Below are 21,046 nucleotides of genomic sequence, written 5' to 3'. Positions count from 1 at the left end.
GCTATAAGGTCCCATAGAAAGTCAATATTTAGTGGGCTGGTGGGGGCTATTTGGGCCTCTGTGTGGGCTTGTTGGGCCTCTGTGTTCCTGAAATGCTAGGGTCTATTTTAATTCTCAGTCCGGACCTGGACATGATAGTGGGAGGCAGAGAGAGGGGATTCTAGTCAGGCAGGCATCTCCCAGCCTCTCTCTGTTTCAAAGGAGTTACTATTACTCTTAAACCAATGACCTATTACACAACATGAATGTTTCATCACTCATAACTATTTGTGCTGTAAGATAAGGAATAATGACTGCTACTGCTGCTCCCTTGTTTTAACAATTGCCTTAAAGATATTATGGCTCATTCTTAAAGCCCACAAGAAAAAAATCAGTGCCTATAGCAACAAAGAAAACAGACAACAAAACGGAAATATGGTGTAGTATGGTCAAGTTTTCAGATGGCACCATGTGTTGGAGAAGAAAAATCTTTATTGTGTCAGTTTCCCTTTAAAGAGCCTGTTACTCCTGCAACCTTGAGCATATAAGCTTGTTCCAAAAGCCTCCACCAACTGTAGCTAAAGTGCCTACTTTAGTAGTAGTTTTACGTATGGCATGTAGCATCCAATTGTATTCTCCCCTTTTCTGCACAGCTCATTTATGCTCCAATATAGGAATAAAAAAATCCCATAGTATAATACTGTTTTATTTATACAAATAAAAATTCTTTAAAAATTGCACTCACATTTGTTTCCATGAGGATAGTCACCATATGTAAGTCTTTAGCAGGTTTCCCCAATTCAGTTCAGAGAGAAAATGTTTTGCCGGCGTCTTTCTCTCCCTCATAGTTCTCCCCTGCAGCTCTGATTGGCAGGAGTGAACAAATCAAATTTTTTTTTTTTTTTTTCTTCTTATCTTTTTTTATATTCATTCTTAAAGCCCATGGGTGTGCTGCTCTGTCAGGAGATGCATTTCAGCCCTGTCGCTGCTTGCCTTAGATAGGGTCCTTATGCAGCCAGCGTCTCCTGCCATAGTGGCAGTATTCAAATGCACAAGGTCTGGGGCAGTAGAGGATGGGAAGCCTACATGCCCCCCCTACCTACTTTTGAATCTAAATTCAGATTTCAGCCGTTGATCTCTGCCGTCTGAAATGGAGCACAGAGGCCTGCGACTATTTGCAGAATTGTCCTACACGGTGGGCAAAGTGCAAAAAATGGCAGATTGCATTTTGCACTCTGTATTGAAGTTTAATAAGAAGCTTTCTTGGCCAGGGCTGCCAAACTGTCTTCTAACTTTTCTACGACTACATAATAGATATACAGCTAATCAATGTAGTCCTATCCTATATACTTGTTCAGTAGAGTCATTACAGCACATCCTGGTGCTGTAGTTGCTCATACACACACACCACTTTCAGCTATAATGTGACTAAACACACAAGGGAAAAACAATTCCTACAGAAATCAATAACAGACACACACTGGCAACCTGCAGCCCAAGAAGGTCCAGTCCAACAGCACTTCACTCTTAAGAGAGATGGGAGTTTTGTTGTTCGACCACTAAATAAGAGAAAACCCTTCATTGTAGTCACCACAATGATGTAACACACATCACATTTGAGCAAGTTTGAACTATGAATATAGTAGAGAGATTACTGAATAACGAATGAATCTGAACTCTTTAAAAACAACTCTGCAATAATGTTTAATACATGGATCACCCAAGAATAAGAAGGGGATGCATATTTTTAGACAATGTGACATGTAAATATACCAATAAAAAAATATTTCAAGACCCATGGTGAAATCTATACATGTTGTGTTCCTGCGTCACACAAAGGACATGCTGAAATAGATTAATAATAATCCGGTTTGGTCAGACTGCCTTGGGATCTTTACAATATTAAAGATTTCTTGCATATAAGTAATACATCACTGTATGAAATTGCTTGTATTTATGTTTTCCTAAGCAGTTTAAGATAAATGTCGCCTTGATACAATGCTGGGTCTCCTGGTGGCAAACACAGATTTGCCAACATACTGCATTGACTCAAGTACCCGCAGAATACCCGTAAAGAGGTTGGATTTCTGGCAGAAAGTTCCCAATTCCCTGATTGTTTGCGCAGTCCACGGGCGACCCACCTGGGTACCCTACTAAGGTCTGGGAGTGATCCCTTCCACCCACCCCTGAGGTTTTGGCAGTTGTTTTCCCTTTACCCATCTGATCTGGCTCCTGAGTGATCTCACTTACAATCCATGGTGCAGCACTTCTGGTTTTGCAGGTCCCAGGGCAGAAGGTAAGTTACCAACTTGCCAGCTGGGCTGGATCGAGTAATGGGTCTGGGTAGAGGGACATATTGGGTGGTGGGTGTAGGGTGGGTTGCAGGTCAGCAGGTCCGATTCGAGTATGGGTCTGCCCGACCGGACCCACGCAGGACACTACCACATACTGCACTCACTGTTCTGCAGTCCTGTGTACCATAGGTACCCAAAGCTCCTTCTGGCTACAATGGGTATAGATCAACATACAGATGATCATACACATCAAAAAGCTCACCTTTGCCCATGTTATTGGTCTGCCAGATAGGGCTAATTCAATTATTTGGCCCTCAAGCCAACAGTCAGATCACATGGGGGCCCCTGAAGACAAGTAATCCACAGGCTGTATCCACTGCCCAGAGCAGTCTTAGGCTAATGGGATTTTCCTCCTAACTGAGCCCCAGTCAGGTTTTGTCATGGGCGGGTAATAGTAACTGGCTACCAACTCATGCAAGAGTGGGAAATCAATATCTGCTTGTGTTTGGGCACCTTAAGATGAAATTATATTGCATGTAGAAATCACACTTACTGGTAGTCACACCTATTAAAAAAAATTACAATTTATTAAAAGGAAATGACTATTTTATGATCACGTATCCATCCAGCAGGGGCTGCTAGAGGGCTGCCAATTTAGCTAATTTATGTCAACACGTTAACTAATGAATTATTAATAAAACTGTGCATCTCACATTAGTCTATAATAACCCACAAAAGTGTTAGAGTGTTACTCTGTGTGTCTGACAAAATCATATTGACCAAGATAGAGAATAAATTAAAATAAAGAGTTCAGTTGATGCATTTATTTCAAATTCTGCAGAAGAAAAGAACATTTGGCCTGTATGTCTCGCTTTCTAATGTGTAAGGGGTATACACTTGCTGTTGGAATGAAGAGAGTTTGTTCAGCCATCAACAACTGATTGGTTTAGTATAGCAGTGCAGCAGTGATTGCATCTCCCTTAATATGGGTGTTGTAATGATGACCAGGTCTACAATTCTTCAACCTGCGCTGACTCTAACCTAACCTAATCCAACCCAAACCAGGCCCGCTTTGTTGCGCTGATTTAGGGTTTGAACTCATTCTATGGGCTTATTGGATCATTTTTTTATGAAGTAAACCCTCAATTCATAATCTATTCCAAACTCTATGATAAAGATTTTCCATTAAAGCAGAGGTTTTTGGATGTTTGATTTAGGACCCACATAATTTGGTCAAACTACCCCCTAACTTATAACAAGGTGACGGGTATATGGAAACATTGCTGTATCAGTTATTCAGTCATACAGAAGTCTAAGCCATCTTGGTAGGCTTTTACAAGTATCTATGAATACAAATATAGATATAAACTAATGGTAGGCGGTGTCTAGGGCGCAATCAGTGTGCAATTCCAATTGCCTAGCATGGAGGATGTACAGTGAGAGGGCAGAAACTGGACCATGTAGTATTCCTTTGGGTTCCAATGCTATATGGCTTGGCTTAATCTCACCCTAACAGGCCTTCAGGCTGGGCCCCCAAGCTTTATGTTTTGGTGCCATGGCATTAAAGGCTCAATGAATGCTGCCTGGAGACCTGTCTATGGGTGAAATAGAGTCAGTGTTCATGAACCTACTCTAAACTACACTTTTATCCAATTAACAGAATAAAGAAACATAGTTGCACTGTAGGCTGGACCTGGACACCTATCTCTTCGCCCAAATTCTATTATACTCAAAGCCAATCCATTTAAAAGTTACCCACCCTTGTTGCTAAAGCCCAGGTGTTAATATATGCATGTCTGGGCTTTCTCTGGTTGTAATAGCTCCCAACGTAGCTTTCTAAATTTGAGAGTGATTTAAGAAAGTGCAGTTCTCTAATGATTTCTCAGACCATTCTTTCTGTGGTTTTGACAGCTATCCTTTTTACTGTATGTCTGTTCCTGTCAGAGCTTCAGTTTGCAACTTTCCTAAAGAAGATCTTCATATATGTTAATTTGTACTTTATAATATGAGACCTTGGTCAATAGAGATATAGCCCTAAAAATTACGTAACTATGAACTGTTTACAAGGGAAACAGAAACAGAAAGACTGTTCATTTAATGTGATAGATAGGAAACTAAGCAACCAAATTAAGTCTGAAACATAGCAACGTGTATTGCTGAGGGATGGGACAAGGCAACAGAAAGGAGGAAGTACTTCGGCCTCAATATACGTCACTGCAAAACCTCACCGAGGTTCATCTCAGCTCTTGGGTGTAGGTTCCTTAGTATATCCACTGTCTTTTCTGAACTTAGTTTATATGTTTCTTTAGTCTTTTAGAAGACTGGCTTTTTGAAGAATACAGATTTAGAACCATATACTTGGTTTCCTGTACAAACCAGCAATAGGAAGCAGCAGTTTGCAGAAAATAAATATCAGAATTGCAGTATGTCACTATAAATGAATAAAAAAGTACACATGAGCCAAGTGTTATCATTAAAATATGATGGACTGGCAGTGTTTGCCTACTGCCCCATCAATACAGATCAACATATTAAAACATTGAATGTACAGTAGCCCATTATTTCTTGACTTAACTGTACTACATTGATTAATGCTAAATGCTAATTGGTTTTGTGTCAATAAAAGAACAGCAATTAATCAGCCAACCATGCTGCCCGAGCTTTGCACACAGATGCACTTTTTAGAACAACTCATACTTTCCTATGGGGTTTCAGAGGCTGCGCAGTGAGTAACTTCCTACTGCAAGGGCTTACAAGAGGGAGTTTACATGATATATAGAGAGGAACTGATGCGTATGAAGAAACCACAGGAAAGAGACAGAAATTTGGAGTTCAGAGTGGAAGGGAGAGCAAGTTGTAAAGGAGATGTGAAGTAGAGCGTGAAAAAGGGATAGCACAGCAGAAGAGAACTATTTAGAAGGTGGATTGAAAAAGAAGAAGAGATTGAGGGCACGTAAATACAATAAAAGGGGCATCCCCATCATCGTCTTGGCTAATCATGGACACTTGCGATGGTCGGAGCCTTGAACAGCTGATGGATGGAGCATTAATCACATGGGTAAGCACTTGTATTCATCTATATATTAATAATACATGACACTCTAAACTACAGATTTGAATAGTGTACCTACTACAGGAAAAATTAACTCAATCTCAAGAACTGATCTGTATTAGAGCTACTGTTACAAGGGCAAATAAACTGTGTATGGTATATTAACATAATCTATAGACATGGGCTGCAGAAACACCACCAAACTGATTATGGGACACAATAATAATGCCCTGGACAGTTGCGAGGTAGGATTCAACTACAGTGTTACTTAAAGTTAACACTAATTACATGACACAAGTATTAACAACTCAGTTAATTTAGTAGGAATTTTTTTTTCCGTGCTTCTTGGCCTATTTAATTTAGAGTTAGAAAGACAAGACCAAATATGTCCATGCAAGTAGTCTCTTAGTCTGAGAAGCAGGTACAATGTTGGCTCCAGCGGAGTTTGTGATGTAAGACACAGGAAGGTGCTAGTATCCTAGGATCTTTCTTCTGCATTCCTCTGGAATGTTGCTCCAATCAGAATAATTTGTTTATTATAATCCGCAAGGATGTCATGAAGTTAGGTGTTATTTGTATTAGCATGATTGGAGCTTTGAGGTGTTATTAAACCTTCCTGTTCCAAAATAGCATTATATGTGGCAGACAATAGAAGTCGCACCCCCTGCCTCTATTCAAACTTGGTTTTCAGTTTTTACATATAAATCTTCTTTAACACCTCTTTTGAACCAGTCACTCTCCCGGGCTAGAATCTGGATTTTCAAAAATGGCTCCTGTACTCAGCCTGAAAATGATAGACCTATTAGTTTGACCTCTGTGTTGGGAAAACTTTTAGAGACTGTAATATGAGGTCAGATACTGTAATACATACATCTACACCAGTGGTCCCCAACCAGTAGCTCGCGAGCAACATGTTGCTCACCGACCCCTTGGATGTTGCTCCCAGTGGCCTCAAAGCAGGTGCTTATTTTAGAATTCCCAGCTTCAAGGCAAGTTTTGGTTGTACAGAAACCAGGTGTTCTGCCAAATAGAGCCTCCTGTAGGCTACCAGTCCATGAAGGGACTACCAAACAGCCAACAACAACCCTTAATTGACATCCCCATGGAATTTTTCATGCTTGTGTTGCTCTCCAACTCTTTTTTACATTCAAATGTGGCTCACGAGTAAAAAAAGGTTGGGGACCCCTGATCTACACAATACTATGAGTTTGCATCAGCATGGTTTTATGCGCAATACCAAATTGAATTATCTTCCATTAGAAGGTGACATAATCTTTGACATTGGTGTCAGTGGATGTGATGTACATAAGGAATATTGGCCTTGAATATTATATTTGCACTTGAAATAGATTAAAGAGGGTGGTGGTAAACTGAACTCTTTGTATTTGGACCATTGGGGGTCTGTCATTAATATCTTTTTTTTTTTTTAATTTGTGCATAAAGAACAAGTGCTCTGTATATTGTTGCTGATGATACTAAATTGTGCAAGACTAACCTCCATATGTAATAAAAGGCACTCATTTTGCCCAGGAGAAACACTCAAATATAAAAGAGTTAGGGAGCAAAGCATGAAAAAGTTCCTGGAGGTGCCAAATAAGGGCTGTGATTAGCTATGTGGACTGGCAGCCTACAGGAGGCTCTTTTTGGTAGAACACCTGTTTTTTATGCAACCATAACTTGCCTCCATGTCACTAACATGGTGTTGGGGAGCAATATGTTGCTCGCAAGCCACTGGTTGGGGATCCCTGAATTAGATGTTTACTTTGAACAGGTGACCAGTAATTGCTACCTACTGATTAACTGCTATCGGTTTCTGCTCCTGGGCAAACATAATGGGGCAAATTCACTAAGCCGCGAAGCGCCGAACGCTAGCGTTAATTCGCTAGTGTTTGGCATTTTCGCTACTGCGCAAATTCACTAACGAACGCTGGCGTAGTTTCGCTAGTGTTACTTCGCAACCTTACGCCAGGCGAAGTTTCGCTAGCGACGAAACTACGCAAATTCACTAACTTGCACAGTGTACTGAACGCTACCTTTTACACTAGACTTCCTTCGCCACCTCAGACCTGGCGAAGCGCAATAGAGTAGATAGGGATTGTTTAAAAAAAAGTCCATTTTTTTTCTAAGTCCCAAAAAACGCTGGCGTGTTTTCTACATGATGGCTGATAGGCTGAAAAAGATCGAAAATTTTTTGGGGCTCCCCTTCCTCCCCCCTACATTTCCTGACTCATGGCAACTTACCTAGACAGTGGGCACATGTGTAGGGCAAAATAAAATTTTTATTTGCTGATTTGAAGGTTTTCTAGGCATTTGAAGTGCAGATACGTGTTCCTCCATTGAAATTTGAATTTCGCGCCGTATGCAAATTAGCCTTCGCTAGCGTAACTTCGCTTTATATAGCGAATCAATGCTAGCGCAACTCCGCAACCTTACGCTACCCCTGTGCGCAACTTCGGATTTTAGTGAATTTGCGGAGCCCTGGCGAAACTACGCCTGGCGAAGTGCGGCGAAGTTGCGCCTGGCGCAACTTCGCATCTTAGTGAATTTGCCCCAATGTATTTTATTACATATAAGTTCTATGCAGGATGTTGCCACTTTGCAGAGAGATATAAGTAGATTGAAGAACTGGGCAGCAAAGTAACAAATAAGGTTTATTATTGACAAATGCAAGGTTATGCACTTAAAGGTGTGGTTCACCTTCAAAAAACTAGTTGTTTTCAGATAGATCACCAGAAATAACGACTTTTTCCAATGACCTTCTATTTTCTATTTTATGTGTGACAGTTTTTGTAATAAGTGTAAACGGTAATTTTTCACCTTCTGAAGCGGCCCAGGGAGGGAGTGGTCACCAATGGTGTAAACCAGTGCTGTCCAAATTCTGTGGTACCGAGGGCCAAAATTTTACTGGCCTATGTGGTGGAGGGCTGATAATAGAAGCCAGTGTTGGCCACTCCCCTTTTAAACCACACCCGCAGTAAACCACACCCATATTACTACAAGAACTTTTAAGATCATATCTACTTTAATGGTGGTAGCACACAAAAAACCAAATGGTTGGTGCTCACTGCAGGGAAATCCCTCATCACTCATATGTGAAAAATTGCTATGTTAAAAACATACCCTTAAATCAATATGCCTCATCCTCCCCTGTGGATAATATAACAACCCCCCCAACACATGATTAAACACCATAGGGGCCCTTAACAACAATTTCCAAATGCCAACAAACCCCAAGAACAAACCCCTAAAAGTCTTACATTTCACAGGTAGTGTAGGGCAAGCAGAGAATGGCACACACAAGCAGCACTGAGTAAGCAGAGAATGGCACACACAAGCAGCACTGGGCAAGCAGAGAATGGCACACACAGGGAGGGAAGGCAGAACAGAGCAGGAGACAGGGAAACCTATCATTCTAATATGTACTACATACAGTGACACAGTGCTGGTGTCCCCCATTAGCATTTTGAATAAGGCGTGAACAGGTGAACAATGTGGGCAGTTTCAGTCTGGGTCTCAGGTGTGAACAGTACGGGGTTTTAGGATATAAACAATAGAGGTGTCACAAGTGTGAACAATACAGGGGGATCCAGGTGTGAACAATACAGGGGATTAGAGTCTGAATTTGAGGTTTAAACAATGCAGGGGCCAGTTGGACAGCCCTGGTGTAAACATGCGGCCTGTGGACCGCCAGTTGGATAACCCTGGTGTAAACTGTTCTAAATAGATACATTTAGTTGATACATTTCAATAAAGTTTCTTTATTTCATAAAAAAAGGGCATTAACTCAAGGGATGAAAACATAATTTTGACTCTTTATAGGTCCCTTGCATTGAGTTTGCAGTGCAGTTTTGGGCTCCAGTCTTTAAAAATGATATTAAGGAGCTGATGAGAGTGCAGAGACCTGGGACTTAACTGGATGGAAGATTTAAATAACGGGGGTAGACTGTAAAGGTTGGGGTTGTTCTCTGGAGGAAAGGTGCTTGCGAGGGGACATGGTTACGCTTTACGAGTACACTAGAGGGGAAAAAAACTGCTTTAGACATAAGAAACTGAACTGAACTTGAAGGTTGTGGAATACCCTGCGGAGTGATATTGTAAATGCAGATTTCATTATTGTCTTCAAGAGTGGCTTGGATAAATTTTTGGATAAGCATATTATCCTTGATCGTCATCAGTTATCTATTTAGTTATTCCGCAAGCAAGTTATGCAGCACTTTACATTCATTTATAACAGACAATATATATAAAATAATTCAACAAGGGTTAAAAAATAAAGATATGGGTTCAGAGGGCTCAGTTTGTTTGTAATGTGAATTGTGTAGGTAAGGAGGAGGGACAAATTATATAATTTCCTGTTCTTTAGTAGCTATTTATGTACAGCTTCAATTTGGTCTGAAATATGACTTGGTTCTATATTTAATTTTCATTTTGTATATACAGACACTTCTTTGACATGTTTAATGGGGACCTCCCACTTCTACATACAGTTACAGTTCTTTTTAACCTCATCTTGGTTCTATTTTCAGTTAATGTGCACATTTTTCTTTTTTTTTTTTCTTTTTAATAATGGCCCAATTTATCCATATCTTAGTATCGGTGGCCTATATTGCAAAATGAGATCTTTCTGTACATCCTAATGTGAACAGTCACCTGATGTAATGACAATTTAGCTATTTCAGTTACAGGCTACTCTACTGTATGATCGCATATGTGGTAGGCCTGGACCTGTATAGTCATGTGGATGTCAGTACAATAGAAAATAATGGGGTGTCAGAGTATGTTCCCTCCATGCTGTCGCCTTATATACAAGTTGCCTGGTTTTGACTCCTTACTTCACTCCGCAATAAGATGCTCAGTCACAAAACTATTTGATCATTCACCATCTACATGGTTGCTGGAAGAGCAAAGAATAATCATATTCTGTTACTAATTCACAGCTGGTCATCTATTCAGATAGCTTGGTGAAGATATTTTGTTCTGAGCACAAGTAGCTACATATGGGATCCAGTATACTGTTGGGTTTTGCTCCTTAAACCCATAACTACACTACATAAAGTGCATGCACATGACATATGCTAGATTACAGTCCACCACAAGCTATTAGTCAGACAAATAACCACAAGGCAGATGTAATAAGAATCTTCTCATTATATTTAAAGACCACAGTATCTCTTTTCAAAACCAGCCTACAGAGCAGGCACCAGCACTCTCGGACATTGTACAAAACAGGGTTATTACAAATTGCTACCTACCACATAGCTATTTTTTATTATAATTTGTAGTTTTTGAGTTATTTATCTTTTAATCCAGTTTGCAATTTCATCGATCAGTTTGCAATTTCAATCAATCAATCCAAATTTCCCTAGCAACCATGCGTTCATTTGAATAAAAGACTGAAATATGAACATTCAACTCCCAATTTAACTCCCAACATTTGGGAAATAAAAAGAGGGACAAAAAAATTTGCCGCACATTTTTGTGACCACACCCCCAGTTACCGTGTTAATTTTACAAAATTTGTCAGGTTATGAAAGTTTGAACATATTTCTGTGTTTTGTTTTTTCCAGTTATTATAGTTTTGTTAATGAAGGTGAATTGCCCTTTAAGATGTAAGTTTAACTTTTTGCAAGGGACCTGTTATCTTATATTGTTACAATTACTTATTTGCTTATCTCAAAATTGTTACAAAGTATCTTATTTGCACCTGGTGGCTGTTCTGGGCTCTCTGCCAAAAGCCAATTAAGTTAGAAACGTTGTTTCTTTTTCTGGCTGTTCAGTGCAGAGAAAGTCGGGTTTTCCAGCACAAAGGAGGGCCTGTGGGTTGAACTGTCAAAAGAGGGACTGCCCCTCTGAAAAAACGGGACTGTTTGGAGGTATGGAGGCCTGAACAGAAAGATGAGTAATAAAAGGTTGCAATAACAATAAATGCCTAGCCTTCCATAGTATTTGTTTTTTGGACGGGGTCAGTTGCCCCATTTAAAAGCTGGAAAGAGTCAGACGAAGAAGGCACATCATTAAAAATCTATGAGAAATAAATAATGAAGACCAATTGAAAAGTTGCTTAGAATTGGACATTCTATAACATATAGAAGAAGAAGAGCAAAGATGGGGCCCAATAATAACATATTTTGCTAGAATGTAACAACAATAATAATAATACCCAATGGTCGATAGGGGGTGATGTATTACAGAGGGCCCAAAGCGCCCATTTCATCTGATGACTTTCACCAAACTTTGCAGGCCTTAAATGTATTTTGCTATGGCGAATCAGCGATCCTTTACTTTTAGTTATGTCACTGATCCTATGGCTAACCTGCTACATCTTTCTACCCATGTCTGCCAGATCCTACCTCTCCTAGAACTTCCTTTCATGGTTGGGATTTTAGTTGTTCACTCTATACCGCTCTCTATCCTGTGCTTTTTCTGCACTGCAAATAGTAAAATTAGGCTAGGCATAGCTATCTCTAGCTCCAATACCAGACTTGAATACTGATGATTCCTGATACACCAAGCATTCCCTGCCCCAGTGGACTTAACAATCTAAAATTCCTAACACATTCACAAAACACATACTCGGTTTTTTTTTATCAGGCACCAGTTGTTACACCCCTATAATGTCTTTGTGATTGCCACCAGCTATTATATTCCTTTCCTAAGTCTGATTTCCTTGTCTAAATATGAAGCAGCAGTAGCAAGTCATACAGCTCATACTTCATTATTGTTGGCCTTGCTGAAGTACATTTTTTTCAGTTTGCTTTGTGAAATAGCAGAAAATTGTGTAAGAGCAATGAGCAAGCATAAACAGGTGCTACATCTAACATTGAGGGAACGCAGAGCAAAAACATTTCCTTGTGTGGTTTTTCATTTTAGAGAAGAGGAGGAGACAGTAAAGTGAAGGCTTGAACTAGAAATATGTTGTAAAAAAAAAAAACAAGTAACACCAAAAACTTGTTCAAATGATACAAACTTTAAAGGACAAGGAAAGATTCATTCATGGGGGGGATGCTAATATGGTGCCAATATATTAGACTTTGTCCGAAGTGAATTACATTTGTCATAGTGAATAAACCACCCTCTCTTGTAAAATAAAAGGATAATATAAAGGAGGAGTTCCACGACCATATAAAAACATGAGGCTGAAGGAAGTGTTTTTATACAGGTCATGGAAAACAGAGGTGACTTCTAATATCCTCATATTTTGCAACAAGGGGTACTTTATTTATTATAATTAAGTGAGTCATGTGACAGAAATGACATCACTAAGCTCCAATTATAACCAATGACATCACTAAGCACTGATTATAAGGATATTATTTACAGGATATTTATGGCTCTTGTGTATTATATATATGTATAGAGAGAGAGAGTATACACAGTGAGGCAGTAAGGGCTCTTACAGACGAGCGTTTGAAGCTGGGCTCCCCTGCGTTCCGTTTTTATGCATTCAGTTTTTTTCAATGGGGCCGTACACACACAGGCGCATGTAGACGCATGTAGACGCATGTAGACACAACATGCTGCATTTTTCCTGCGTTTGGCGCCTACATGCGCCTGTGTGAGTACAGCCCCATTGAAAAAAACTGAATGCGTCTACTCCTGCGCTCCCCTTAGTGAATGCATAAAAACGGAAAGCAGGGGAGCGCAGCTTCAAATGCTCGTCTGTAAGAGCCCTAACTCAGGACCTGCATGCCACCCACACCCGGAGGCGATTTTTTATTAGTGATACTTCTTTAGTGCGAGCATTTCATAGTGAAGATTCGATAGCGTTCGTTTATGCCTTGCGAAAAGTCGCTAGTGATCCATTAAACTTGTATGGACGTCTTTATTAGGGATTTTGGTGCATATGCTTGAAGTGGCCACTTTTTATTACAAATGTCCAAGGAACCTTAATAAAGACAACAGAGATTCTCTAACACATGAACCTACCCTAAAACAAATGTGCCATGGCCCTCAAATGTCTGGAAAAAAATGTTAACACAAAAAAGTTTAAATTAGGACTTTTGCAGGCAATCCTGCTTAAAAAAAGGGAAAGTTGCTAGCATTTTTTTGAACTTTCATGCATTTTCGGAAGACAGGATATGATGTAATTGACATAAGATTGAGGAAGATCTAGATTTATTTTAGCAGTTCGCCTGGTCTGAGGTGGTGAAGTCAACTCTGGCGAAAGAGGTAACGTTTGGTAAAATCCGCACTTTAGTGAATTTGTGGAGCAACAACCATTCGCTTGAGTAAAAAGTCACCTGGCGACAGAGTACGAATGAACGCTAGTGGTCTCTTTGACTAGCGAATTGTCATCTGCGCCTGTTAGTGAATTGCCGATGTCCCTGCAGATTGGATTTCTGGCAAATTTTTGTTAGCGATTGCCAATTCACCCTTTAGCCAACCGACATTAAAGTTCTGTGACAGCTGAATTCAGTGCATAATTGATACATTCTCCTCAAATCTGAATACGCAAATCAGAATTGATTGTGGTTTGTAGCCAAATCTACTTTATTCAGCTGAATCCAAAACTGATTATGTGTATGTCTAACACTGCTTGTTAACTGCTTTGAAGAAAGAGTATCACCTGTTCCTGTTTTGTGTTATACACTATCATAAAACTCCAAAACAAGGAAACCATAACTGTTAATTATATTGGTGGTTCCCACAAGGCACTATTTTATTACTACAGAGAAAAAGTAAATCATTTTGAAAAATATGGATTATTTGGATTAATTGGAGTCTATGGGAGGTAGCCTTTCTGGATAACAGGTTTGTGGATAATAGATGTCATACCTGTATAAAAATCTGTTGGAAAGCCACACCTGCCCCAAAGCCACAATATGGATAATCCTATTTCAAGTCATGAATTCACAAAAAACAGAAACTGCACATTCAATGTGATTAATGAAGGGTAAAGAAAGACTGTATAACGATAAATACTTTAGTAAAGGCCTAAAGACTGGTCTGTCTGTAAGTCCCTTTACACTGTTTGAGGTTTCTGGGGATATTATCTAAAATGAAATGGCTGCTATCTTGGCATCACTTGCCATAAAAAATGACCAGCTTCTTGCTAAGAAGCAAGTAAACTATTGGTAGAATTCCGAAACCTTTAACACAAGAGCCTAGATATTAACCTTGGGGAAGATAGCAAAAACTGCCAGCTGGACAGATAACAGGACGTAAATAACAATCAAGGAAGTAAGTCAGATTACTCACGAAAAGCCCAAAGCAGATATTTAACCCATTACTGGTCTTGATTGAAAAGTGTTGAAAAGGGGTTTGATCCTTATAGGGCCAGTAATATTATCCATGCACTTGTACCTGGTTTCCTGCCAACTGCAAACATTCCAAAAAGAATAGCTTCTGTTTACATGCAAATGAGCTGGAATTTAAGGGAAAAAAAACAAAAATAACAATCGTAACTCAATCCCAAGCTTTGTTACATTCATTTTTATCAACATGTTGCGGTTTGATATTTTCTTCATAACTACCAGCTACATGCTTTATCTTCCCATCTGTGCACTGACGTGTTTGAGCACTGAATATAAGAAATAATCATTATAATCTTATCCTTGATTCACAGATTCGGACCTTTGAACAGACATATAATTTAGAATATGGGACACTTTATACTACCAGGGACCTGCGCAAAGAGTACATGCAGCTATCAGAAGGGGACATGCTGCACTTCATTATGAGTATTATGTAAGTATTGCCTGGGGATTCTGGGAAACTGCAAACCTGTAACCTTTGGGCCCCTATTGACATGCTGAATACCTCTAAATATTAGTTTTCAGGACCATCAAAAATTATTGTGACCCTTTAAAGTTACATTGATGGTTGACTTGAAAAAAAAGAGTAATTTATATTTTCAAATGTAAGCTGATAACATCAGTAAGTATGTTACTTTTGGCCATTTGGCACATTAGTAAATGAGTCCCAGAATAATGCAAAATTGTGACCCTACACTGACTTCCACCAGGTGTCACCATCTGATCACTAGCAAGACTTTATGCAATGCTTTCTGATCTGACCAGGCCAAACACTAGCCCTGTTTGTACAGTGCAGTATAAAGAATGCTCGGGATCTGGGGTTTCTAGATAACGGATCTTTCTGTAATTTGGATCTGAAATAAACCTGATAGTCTGGTTTTGCTTTCAATAAGGATTAATTATACTCTGGATATGGTCTTAGTTTGGATCAAGTAAAAGGTACTGTTATATTATTACAGAGAAAAATGAAAATTAAAACTATTTGACTTAAATGGACTATATGGGTGATGGCCTTCCTGTAATTAGGAGCTTTCCGGATAACGGGTTTCCAAATGATGGATCACATACCTGTAGTAGATTGGGTATTTCCTAATGTTATATACAGATGTTTCCATTGTGTAACTAAAATTACTGTGCTTTGATATAAGTAATACTACAATGTAACGTTAGAAAGTACTAGCAATTCCTAAATCATTTTAATAATTTGTGAGTTCTTTACTTAAATAACAGCTTTGTTTTCATTGATTTACTGCGTATAATGAATTTTAGGGTACTAATACCTAGGGATAGGCTATAGACGCATGGACTTAGCTGACAGATCACTATTCAGAAGCATAGGACCATGCAGTTTAATATTGGCTGATGACCCCCTTTAATGGGGTGGGTGGAATTAATAAGGCCATATAGTGATTTAGATGCATGCTATATTTTTATATAGAAACCCATGCAGTGAGTAGCATGCCCCTGGTCAGGCCCGGACTGGCAATCTGTGGATTTTGGGAAATGCCAGAGGGTTAACTCTAAGATGCCATAGGCAGTCACCATCTAGTGGGCTGGTGGGGGGCTGCTTGAGCCTCTGTGTACTTAAAATGCCAGGGCCTATTTTTAATGCCAGTCCAGACCTGCCCTTGGTATGATAGTGACAAGGTTTTGCACTAGAGGAAGTGTTTTTGTACAATTATTCTTTGGGGAATAAACCCCTCTCTGTTTCTGCGGCAGTGACCCACGTCCATATCACGGAGAGCGAGATCTGCACAGCCTGAGAAAACGACTTCGAGCCTATTACCAGGTAAAATATTTCTGTACTGGTGTCTTTTAAAAACGGTGAAGCCTTCCAAATGGTTCACAGAATTGTTATGATCTATTGCAGGATGGGCTTCAACAACTGATCTTAATGCCGCTCCCTGATACAACCTTAATATCCCAGGATCAAATCACAGGTAACTAACAGAACCCAAGTGATTCAGTGAGAAAGAATGATATTGTCCAGGGCAATTCCTGTGTCAGATGCTTGTTACAAAAATAATTAAAATTTGTGTTTCTTTATGTCATGGAAAAAAGAGTTAAGAAAACATACTTACACAACTGTCTCTGTTCAGAAGGGGCAGCCCCCAATCTGCAGACCTGATCAGGGCAGGGTTACTCAAAAGTAGACAAGGTGAGGGCTAGCGTTGCCACCTTTTCTGGAAAAAAATACCGGCCTTCCTATATATTTATCTTTTTTACCTATTAATAACATTGGGATCAGCCATCATTTTTACTGGCCAGGCCGTTAAAATACCGACCAGGTGGCAACCCTAGTGAGGCCACATCAAGGGAATGTTAGGAGTCAGGAGGTAGATGTGTGGATCAGGTACCACCTGATTTTATAATGGAATAATTACTTCTTAGCTATTTGCCACTTCAAACAAATATATCCTTTTTTGTAGCAATCTGTGGATTCTGACAAATTCCAGAGGGACTGCTGTACAATGCCATGGACAGTCACTAGTTATTGTTTGGGCCCAGGCCCGGACTGGCAATCTGTGGGTTCTGGCAAATGCCAGAGGGGCTGCTGTATGGTTCCATAGAAAGTTACCATATAGTGGGCTGGTAGGGGGGCTGTTTGGGCCTCTGTGTACTTGGAATGGCAGGGCCTATTTTGACTCCCAGTCCAGGCCTCTTTGGGCCTCTGTGTAATTGAAATGCCAGGGCCTATTTTAAATCCCAGTCTGGACCCGTTCTGTAGTATGTATGGGATCCATTATCCAGAAACCCATTATCTAAGTTCCAAATCACGGAAAGGTGTGGCCTTCCAACAGATTTCTATACAGGTATGACATCTATTATTCACAAACCTGTTATCCAAAAAGGCTACCTCCCATAAACTCCATTTTATCCAAATAATCCAAATTTTTACAAACGATTTCCTTTTTCTCTGTAATAATAAAACAGTACATTGTACTTGATCCAAATTAAGATACAATTAATCCTTATTGGGGTTATTTAATGTTTACATGATTTTCAAGTCAACTTAAGGTATGAAGATTCAAATTACGGAAAGATCCGTTATCCGGAAAACCTCAGGTCCCGAGCTTTCTGGATAACAGGTTTCATACCTGTATCACAATCGTGCACCACTGGTAATCCCTGCTACCCACTGGGTCAGATACTGATCATGGATGTGTTGTATTTTCCAGCACATTTCAGAATATTTGTGTCATGCAATGTGCAATATGTCTTGCCCTGTGTAATGTAGTAACATAGTAACACATAAGGTTGAAAAAAGACATTAAAGGGGTTGTTCACCTTTTAGTATGATGTAGATGGTGATATTCTGAGACAATTTTCAATTGGTTCTCATTTTTTATTATTTAAGGTTTTTGAGTTATTTAGCTTTGTATTCAGCAGCTCTTTAATTTGCATTATAAACAATCTGGTAGCTAGGGTCCAAATTACCCTAGCAACCATGCATTGATTTGAATAAGAGACTGGAATATGAATGGGAGGAGACCTTACTAGAATGATAAGCAATAAAAAGTAGTAATAATAATAAGTGTGTAGCCTTACAGAGCATTTGCTTTTAGATGGGGTCAGCGACGCCCATTTGAAAGCTGGAATGAGTCAGAAGAAAAAGTCAAATAATTATAAAAATATAAAAAAAAAATAATGAAAACCAATGGAAAAATTGCTTATAATTAGCCGTTCTATTACATACTAAAACTTTACTTTAAAGTGAACCACCCCTTTAAGTTCAGTCCTTCAAAAATACTATTTATATTAATCCAGTTAAAATTTTCCATAATTGCTGCATATATAATTTCCCTGTTGTGTCTGCCTTTCAGTGTGCTCTGTGCAAGAGATGGAAAAACTTTTATCACTGATGTTGGGAGCTGCAGTTCAGGTAAGTCAAATCGTTCCTCTATTTCTGATACAGTACTGCAAATAAGCGAGAATAACTGGGCACTCCCAAAAGAAATTCTATGAAAGGATAGTAACACTAAAATATGAAATGATCCTGTATATATAGTAATAATTGTCATATTAGTCTTGGCACACCTGCAGAGTGTCTGCTGAACACCATCATTTTACATATTAAAGAAAATGTTACAGAATTAGAAATTAGAAATAACTTAAAAACTGTTTTAAAAAACTGTAGTTTCAAGAGACTTCTATTCTCTTAAAGGTCCAGAACCACTAAAAATAAAATAAAGAACCAATTGAATCATAATGTGTCATTTATCTCTTTATTGCACATTGAAAAGAAAACAGTTGATTCAAATATTTGCGTTACTTTTATAACTCTGCTTTATATTAAAGCCAACATGCAATGCAATGCTTTATAAAAGATGTTGAGCAACCCCTGCCCCAGGAAAGTTTACAGTCAAAATCTCCTGCCACCATCCTAGTAACCTATACAACAGCAATAATACATTGTTTCTAAACCATATTAGGCGCAGAGTAGCTGACTCCCAGTTTTAATCTGGTTTCGTTTAAAAAAGGTCAAGAAACTCAACTCTCAGATTTTCCAAACGTATATACTGCTAATCATAGTTTTATGTTTTTTATGTCAGTATAATCTGTATCTTTAGGGATAAAGTTAACTTGCACCCCTGTCAGATATGTGCATAGTGTATGTAAACATGGCCCATAGTAAGTCTTGCCATTATTCCTCTTAGTGTGAAAGACGTGAACAAATTATCACAGGGATCCGGAACCTGATCCTGGATTCACAGATCAAGTTGGCAGAGAAAATACAAGAGGTTAGATGATCTATTCTTTCCTTTCAATTTGTTAAACCATCTTATTCTTGTTGCTCTTCCCCATTACTCTGATACGGCTTCATAGCTCATCCCATTTTTTCTTCTTTCTCCATTTTGTTCTTTATTCTCAGTCCTTATCCCCCCCATATGTCAATATGTCTTCTGCTCCTTTTCTAGATGACTCAGGACACACAGAAGATAATAGCTTTCCCTGGGTCTGAGCTTTCTCATCTTTCCCACTCTGACCTTCAGGAGGCTGTTCACATGCTAAGTACCCACCTGAGAGACATTCTGAGACAAAGGGATGATGCCCAGGAGGTAAACTGAAAAAATGATATGGAATAAAAAAAAAGGATCTAAAAATATATTGTTTTTGGCATTATTGCCAACCTTCAGCATAGAGTGAATTTTGAGTTTTGGGGTGGTTAAGGCTGGGGAAGATTCAGGGAGATTGGTCGCCTGGCGACTAATCGCCGCGTCTTTGAGGCGACTAATCTAATCTAAAACTAGACTAATCTAAAACTGTTGAGACAATGTAAGACAAGGCAGTTGATTAACAGATCTATTTTAGAATTATGTTTCCTAATTTAGAGTATTGTATATGCATATTCTAGCATGCAAACTTCACACAGCATATTTATTTTCTTTTATAGCGTCTGTCTCTCTTTCGCTGTGAACAGCAGAACAACAACAATGCACCAGGAGACCCAGTGATCAGAGGGATACACCACAATATGACATCTGATCCACATAGTTGGAAGAATCGCTCATTGCATGTTGCTGATTTACAGAGTAAATTGCGGCGCGCACGCCAAGAACTGTAAGTGAAATAGAGGAGCTCCCAGTGTGGGCGGCCATGTCTGGTTACATGCATGCACATAATGAACAAGTTGGAATAATAAGCCTCATTTGCATGCTTGTGTCCCAACATGGCCACCTGTTTTGTTATTCGTAGGGTTTATAAACAATTTACCATTTTTGATCTGCTTCTCTTAGTGTTGAAATTTAAAATCTGGTTGAGATGTGTTAATTACACCAGGGATTAGGGTTGTTTGGAAATCAAAATATAAGAGGTATAGAAGAGAGTCTGGCATATATGAAAGAGGCGGCAATGGCGGAGCTCTCCCCAGCCCAGAAGAGAGTCTGAAAACAAAATAAGGCAAAAAAAAAAAAAAATAAGAATAACAGTGGAAAGGAAACCACATTGTCAATCATGTTATGGAGTCAGCAGCTGCAACATCCATTTAGAATTCTCAGTTGCAGTGTGGAAAGAGGCAACATAGGAAGACTAATCAATAAAAAACCCATGCAAAATAAATAATAAAGGCCAACTGTAAAGCTGCTTGGAAAAGGACTATCTATAACATTCCAAATGTTAATATAAATTCTGATAGGGGCATTTTGACATGTGATAGAACCCCCATTAATTTATGATGTACGAGTCTGTATAAGTAGCCACTGGCTAAGGGTTTACACAAAGGTGACACTTATTATTATACATATACAATACATATTAAGGTTAAACAAAATCCATGATTTGGTTCCAATCAACATGCTGCTGGAGTAGGATATCAAAAATTACATTGCCTTTCGGTATTTTTAATGTACCTACAGAGAAGAAAAGGGGGAGGAGTTACTTGATAACCAGCAGCATGTGGAGATGCTGGAGGCGGAACTAAGAAAACTACATCAACAGGTACTGACCATTAAAACCATTATAGAACT

The 21,046-nt window shown here is 39.1% G+C and overlaps 1 protein-coding gene across 1 annotated transcript in view; it reads left to right on the top strand.

The window, feature by feature from the left end:
* The first annotated feature begins 4,943 nt into the window (after positions 1-4,943).
* LOC108713903 (girdin) overlaps positions 4,944-21,046 on the top strand; it is a 31,406-nt gene continuing 15,303 nt past the window's right edge. The window contains exons 1-9 of the mRNA XM_018257613.2: positions 4,944-5,331; positions 14,891-15,012; positions 16,299-16,368; positions 16,450-16,519; positions 18,404-18,462; positions 19,238-19,321; positions 19,499-19,639; positions 19,975-20,141; positions 20,936-21,017. Of these exons, the coding sequence (XP_018113102.1) occupies positions 5,272-5,331; positions 14,891-15,012; positions 16,299-16,368; positions 16,450-16,519; positions 18,404-18,462; positions 19,238-19,321; positions 19,499-19,639; positions 19,975-20,141; positions 20,936-21,017 (855 nt within the window). The 5' untranslated portion in view covers positions 4,944-5,271. The remainder of the gene's footprint in view (positions 5,332-14,890; positions 15,013-16,298; positions 16,369-16,449; positions 16,520-18,403; positions 18,463-19,237; positions 19,322-19,498; positions 19,640-19,974; positions 20,142-20,935; positions 21,018-21,046) is intronic.

Source organism: Xenopus laevis, chromosome 4L (genome assembly GCF_017654675.1).
Source record: "Xenopus laevis strain J_2021 chromosome 4L, Xenopus_laevis_v10.1, whole genome shotgun sequence".
Lineage (NCBI taxonomy): Eukaryota > Metazoa > Chordata > Amphibia > Anura > Pipidae > Xenopus > Xenopus laevis.
Note: the sequence above shows the minus strand (reverse complement) of the source record. Positions and strands in the feature narration are given on the sequence as shown.